General features: G+C 41.7%; 1 protein-coding gene across 1 annotated transcript; it reads right to left on the bottom strand.

The window, feature by feature from the left end:
* Positions 1-2256: 2256 nt before the first annotated feature.
* On the bottom strand, positions 2257-6972 carry LOC118360663 (translocon-associated protein subunit delta-like). The gene is made up of 6 exons (XM_035739941.2): positions 6780-6972; positions 6460-6578; positions 6292-6366; positions 6005-6094; positions 3337-3402; positions 2257-3185 (listed from the first exon to the last, which is right to left on the bottom strand). Exons 1-6 carry the CDS (start codon positions 6826-6828, stop codon positions 3081-3083), a joined length of 504 nt encoding a protein of 167 aa, XP_035595834.1. The 5' UTR covers positions 6829-6972; the 3' UTR covers positions 2257-3080.
* Positions 6973-7061: the final 89 nt, after the last annotated feature.

The raw sequence follows: 7061 nt of genomic DNA on the forward strand, positions 1-7061 counted from the left end.
AGCCACCACTAACAGTGTGAGTGGCTGCTGCCAACACACTGTCATTGACACTGACCCAACTCCAGCCATTTTAATAATGGGAATTGATGGGAATTATGTAAATATATCACTAGCCACTTTAAACAATGCTACCTTATATAATGTTACTTACCCTACATTATTCATCTCATATGCATATGTATATACTGTACTCTACATCATCGACTGCATCCTTATGTAACACATGTATCACTAGCCACTTTAACTATGCCACTTTGTTTACTTTGTCTACACACTCATCTCATATGTATATACTGTACTCGATACCATCTACTGTATGCTGCTCTGTACCATCACTCATTCATATATCCTTATGTACATATTCCTTATCCCCTTACACTGTGTATAAGACAGTAGTTTTGGAATTGTTAGTTAGATTACTTGTTGGTTATCACTGCATTGTCGGAACTAGAAGCACAAGCATTTCGCTACACTCGCATTTAACATCTGCTAACCATGTGTATGTGACAAATAAAATTTGATTTGATTTGATTTGAATCAGCCTGACAGAGTGATCTCCAGCCTTGTCTTCGTCAACACCTGTGTTAACGAGAGAATCACTGACATGATGTCAGCTGGTCCTTTTGTGGCAGGGCTGAAATGCGGTGGAAATGTTTTTGGGGGATTCAGTTCATTTGCATGGCAAAGATGGACTTTGCAATTAATTGCAATTCATCTGCTCACTCTTCATAACATTCTGGAGTATTTGCAAATTTCCATCATACAAACTGAGGCAGCAGACTTTATATTTGTGTCATTCTCAAAAACGTTTGGCCACAGTACTTTAGTTCAGGTATCACGATATACACTGTATTACCTACTACTCTTAAGCCTTTGGATGCCATCTACCATAGTGCTTTTTGTTTTGTTATAGGTGACAGTTTTAAAAGGTTCGGTGGACTTTGCTAAAGACCCGTAGATGTCTTCATTACTCCCTTTTTGTTTACAAGTCCCTACTTCATAAATGTCTTCCCTGTTGAAATATAGGTTAAATAAAAAATGATTGACGTCACGGCCCCTCCCTGCTCTTTCTACTGGGTTTTGCTGTGCTAACTTTCTGCGGGAGATTGGTGGGCGGGGGTAGGAGAGGTGGGCGGAGCTGGGAGGGTCATCAGTGCTTATGGGGCACACCTGTGAAAGTTCAGCTGTGGCATAAAGCCACTGTTTCCCCAGTCTGCAAGAGATTCCTCTCTCCATGCATACCTTTGATTGTTTCTTTGTGGCGTTGGTAGTTGACACCTAATTTACTGACCTTTATGCCTCATCTGATTAGTGTTTATTTATGGAATAAATTCATTTTGTTATTCCATTACTCAGTGTATGGTTTCCCATTGTTTGTTACAATATTGAGCCAGGTTGTAACACTTGTTAAATCCACTTCAATCAGTTTAGATGAAGGGGAGGTGACAGGTTAAAACAGAATTATTAAGCATTGAGACATAGATTGTGTGTGTTCCATTCAGAAGGTGAATGGGCAAGACAAAATATTTAAGTGCCTTTTGAACAGGGTATGTATGGTAGTAGGTGCCAAGCACACCTGTTTGTGTCATGAACTGCAACACTGCAGTTTCCGTGTATCAAGAATGGTCCACCACCCAAAGGATATCCAGCCCACTTGACACAACTGTGGGAAGCATTGGAGTCAACACGTGCCAACATCCCTGTGGAACGCTTTCGACATCTCGTAGAGTCCATGCCCCGACAAATTGAGGCTGTTCTGAGGGCAAAAGGACAGGGGGTAGCAACTCAATATTAAGGTGTTCAATGTTTGGTATACTCAGTGCATTTGACAAGAGAGCGAGAGATTGGAGCAGTCACTTAAAAAACAGGCTCCTTCCTCCTATCTTGAAATGTAGAGCATTCTCTCCCCTCTCCATCAAGGCATACCACGGTGTGACAGTTATCCCTACCCCCTGAGCCTTCCTCCACAAGATGAACATAACCACTGGTTCCATTAAGAGGTTGGTGCACTACAGGGCACCCTATTCCCTACATATTTTGTAATGCCTCATTCAAGTGACAAACATTCCAGCGAAATTAGAGGGGCGTCCTGCATACCCAGTCTATAATCCAGCCATGGTAATGAATGTATGAAGCAGCAGATGTCACATCACAGACTGTAGCATGATTTACTGCAGTACCCATAAGACATTATTGCATTATGGGTGCTGTAGAACATGCCTCACACACACACACACACAGTAAGACACACTAGGATAAAAATCGAACCATTTATTTATTAATTTGACCACCGAGCAACAAATAATCACCAATCCTGAAATATTTGGCCTCATCAGCCAGCCAGTGCAACAACAGTTACATCAGTCAGCCAATACAAAGTACACAGGGGCTTTAGAGTCTTGCACACCAGGGTTGGTATTCAGTGTCTCAGCGTATAATGCCTGATCTGGGATCAGTTTTGCCTTTCAGATCATAAGATCGAGGGGACCGAATGCTAGATCAGCACTTCTACTCAGACCCTTGTACGTACATAACCAGCTTTTTTTAGAGTGTTTAGTATCAGTACAGATATCACACAATACATAAGTCCTTTACAAGAAAGACCATGAACTGATGGACAGATATACTTGTCTTTCAGGGGTTAAGTCCACTGGAAAATAAGCAATAAGCATGAGGCTGTGGAAGGAAGTCAGCATTGATGTATAGAAACAATCCTTTCACTTTCAAAACATTTGCTTTTGAACAAAAATGACTGCGCTCAGTTGGGTACATTGGGTTCGATTGAAGTGTACGCCATTTAATTTTGGTTGACAAAACAATGGCTTCTTCTCGGAATTGATCGAAAAATAATCAGCCTGCGTTGAAAATATAAAATAATTACAAAACAAATTGTTCTAGTTCCGTATCGCAAAATGGGTGGTGGCATATTGTTGTTCTGCTAAAGGTATGCTCAGGTTGGATTGTTAGAAAAATCACCAGCATTCAAAAATCTTTCAGAGAGCCAGTTGTAGAGAACCTTGGGACGTGTAGTCCTTTATGCCTGGATGGTGCTCTTAGAGAACAGTGGGACGTGTAGTCCTTTATGCCTGGATGGTGCTCTTAGCGCTAAAAGCCAGGTAATACACCAGGATGCCAATGAGAGCAGCCATAACCTCAGTAGGCACCCACGGGCCGTTCCACGCTCCCTAGAATAGACAAGACAAAGCCGCAGTTAGGAAGGAATCTCAGATGAGAATGAAGTACACTAGGAGTTTCCAATTTTCAAATTGTATTGTGCGTAGAAGACACATCCATAAGTGGTGATCGGTATTCATTGGTTATGCTCTTCAGACTCACCCTGTGATCTACATTGACAGAGAAAAGGGGCTGGATGGATTCTACATCCTCGTTGTTCCTCTGGGCCTGGATAAAACAAACAATACAAAAAGACAAACATTTGCATATGGCTAAAAGCTACAGTATTTCTTTAATCAAATGGCAGGGGCACAAACAGACAAGCATGAATGCACCAGGGTTCCCGTGAGCCTGTAAATGACAGCGTTCAGCCTATAAAAAAAATACGAAAAACGTTGATAAGTGTTGCCGGCCAAATTGTCCGTGTGAGAAAAAAAATCCATTGTGAAATGCTTTAATTAATTTATGTAAAACACCAGTGGATATGCTCCAACTTCCAAGGCAAATATAATTCACAGGCTAATAAATCTTCAAGCTGCTTGGAAAATAATATTGGGTATGTTTGTCTTTACCTAAACAAAAGACTTGAGATCCTAACAAAGGGAGTGGGCAAAATTGGCGAAGAATGTGTTGATTATCCCTGTTTCCCATGTGCACGCAGGCAGGGTATTATTTCACACCCCCATAGGTAAGATCAACACCCCCCATAGGTAAGATCAACCCCCCGCATAGGTAAGATCAACCCCCCCATAGGTAAGATCAACCCCCCATAGGTAAAAGATCAACCCCCCATAGGTAAGATCTCAACCCCCCCATAGGTAAGATCTCAACCCCCCCATAGGTAAGATCTCAACCCCCCCCATAGGTAAGATCAACATACACCGCCGCCCCCCCCATAGGTAAGATCCACATATGTATAGTATAAGGAATGGATTGATAGAGTAGAGCAATGTGTATCATGCAGAATTGGTGCATTTCAGTTTAGCTTATCCAGTAGCACTTTGAACCAAAACATTTACAACTATGCCCATCAGAGTTACAATGTTGCAATCACTAGGCAACCAACTGCCGATAGTAGGAAACAGAGTTACTATCAATAAACTGTGTATATCACACAAGTCACGACCCCACAATAGTTTCAATTACAATAAACATTACATTTGTTCACATCATCCAGTAGAACTGTAAAAATGGCTTTGGAAATAAGTGCTTTCATTAAATGCATAGCGCATACCTTGATTCACAGGAGCATTGTAAGATAAGCTCGCTCTAAACTAACCTGCCTTACCGAATATTGTTTACAGTGCCTTTGGAAAGTATTCAGACTCCTTGACTTTTTCCACATTGTTACGTTACAGCCTTATTCTAAAATTAATGTTAAATATCCTCAGCAATCTACACACATCTACATCACAAGTCAAAAACAGGTAAAGAAGTTCTTCCAAATATATTATTATAAAACAGAAAACCCATTTGTACATAAGTATTCGGACCCTTTGCTAGAAATTGACTCGAAATTGAGCTCAGGTGCATCCTGTGCATCCTTGAGATGTTTCTACTCCTGGATTGGAGTCCACCTGTGGTAAATTCAATTGATTAGACATGATTTGGAAAGGCACACACCTGTCTATAGGGTCCCACATTTGACAGTGCATGTCAAAGCAAAAACCAAACCATGAGGTCGAAGGAATCGTCCGTAGAGCTCAGACAGGATTGTGGCGAGGCACAGATCTGCGGAAGGGTACAACAAAAATGTCTGCAGCATTGAAGGTCCCCAAGAACACAGTGGCCTCCATCATTCTAAAATGGAAGAAGTTTGGGACCACCAAGACTCTTCCTAGAACTGGGGCCCAGCCAAACTGAGCAATCAGGAGACAAGGGCATTTGTCAGGGAGGTGACCAAGAACCCGATGGTCACGCTGACAGAGTTCGTCTATGGAGATGGTAAGGACAACCATCTCTGCAGCACTCAACCAATCAGGCCTTTATGGTAGAGTGGCCAGAAGGAAGCCACTCCATAGTAAAAGGCATGACAGACCCCTCTCAGAACAAGATTCTCTGGTCTGATGAAACCAAGATTGAAGTATTTGACCTGAATACCAAGCGTCACTTCTGGAGGAAACCTGGCACCATCCCTACGGTGAAGCATGGTGATGGCAGCATCATACAGTGTGGATGTTTTTCAGCGGCAGGGACTGAGAGACTAGTCAGGACCAAGGGAAAGATTAACAGAGCAAAGTAGAGAGAGATCCTTGATGAAAACCTGCTCCAGAGCGCTCAGGACCTCAGACTGGGACAAAGGTTCACCATCCAAAAGGACAACAACCCTAAACACACAGCCAAGACAACGCAGGAGTGGCTTCGGGACACTTGACAGAAGCTGGATCCCTCCTAGCCATGACCAACCCCCCACAGGTTGCTATATTATACAAATGTATTTTGAAGTTGTTTTATTACTGTGTAGGTGATGTGTTCGTCTAGGCTAAATGTTTTATTTTATTTTTTATTAATTTATCATTTATAGCAGGGATGAAGACAACGGGTAATGTTTTGCTTTTCAATATAACCTGTCATGTTGGTATATTTTAACTTTACAGGCTAATATCTATTATGTTAAGATGAATTACAATAATCTAAATGTGATTTTAAACACTGTAGGTGGACAGCACCCAATGTATATGGACATTTCTCAAACATCTGGTAAATTAAAATCTTTCCGGTCTCATTGTACAACGTCAAAAGTTCCCCAACAGAATCCCTGGAATGCACCTACCTTATGCAGACAGCGTGTGTGTGTGTGTGTGTGTGTGTGAGACACTATAGGGCCTACCTTGCGTAGAGAGCTGTAGGACTCCTCATCAAAGAACTTGACCTGGTATGTACCAGAGCTGGCCTGTTTGTGGGGCATGCTCCAGGACACCTGAGAAACAGAAGACATATAGCTAAACACACAAGTTACTCTTCATAAGTGCGTATTGGACATATAGGGGCGGTTTCCTGGACACCGATTAAGCCTAGTCCTGGCCTATAAAGCATTTTCAACTGAGATTCTCCATTGAGCATATTTGTTTTAGTCTGGGAAACAGCAGTGTGTGTATGACCAGAGCCATGTCTTACCTGGTACTTGCCAACATCCTGGCCTCTAGTCACAGGGAACTGTCTTCCATTGACATCAGCATACAGAGCCACACTCTGTTGAAGGAAGACAAATAAATAAATAAACAAATAAATATATACATATACACACACATACATAAACTATATGTAGTTTGATAACTACAGTACCTGGGCTCCATTGGCACAAGCCAGGCTGAGCTCCACGATGAATACGGACTCAGAGGAGATGACGGCATCAGAAGTGGTGTAGGCAGAGGGTGTAATCACAGGGTCTGAACAGCTCTCACCTAAACAACAGACAGCAAAAACGTCTTTATTAGAGATTTATGGTATCAAACATTGAACACATTGGTATCAAAACATGAACACATTACTTGTAAAGATATAGTTAACTCGCTAGCAAATTCTCATCAGTTAGCTACTGATGCTAACTAGCGAGCTTAGAGCTACATTTCCTTGACGTTAAGTAATTCTCTGAAATTACTTACCCGTGCACAGGCATACAAGAGCAAGAAACGCTGCTATTCTGGTCATCATGGTTGATTTATCAAAATGTGTTAACACGACTAAGAATTGTGGAACTAGTTATTTCGAAATATCACCAGTTATTACAGCCACGTCTTCCTTCAAAAACCCTTTCAGACCGGTGCGCTGTAATGACGTGTACTGTATCCGCGGGATGCATTATGGGAACGTGACTCTATTGACACGTCACCTCTCACTGATAATATATTAAATGTCTTTATTATAGGCCATTAGAATAAACTCCT

This window comes from Oncorhynchus keta, chromosome 28, assembly GCF_023373465.1.
Source record: "Oncorhynchus keta strain PuntledgeMale-10-30-2019 chromosome 28, Oket_V2, whole genome shotgun sequence".
NCBI classification, from domain to species: Eukaryota; Metazoa; Chordata; class Actinopteri; order Salmoniformes; family Salmonidae; genus Oncorhynchus; species Oncorhynchus keta.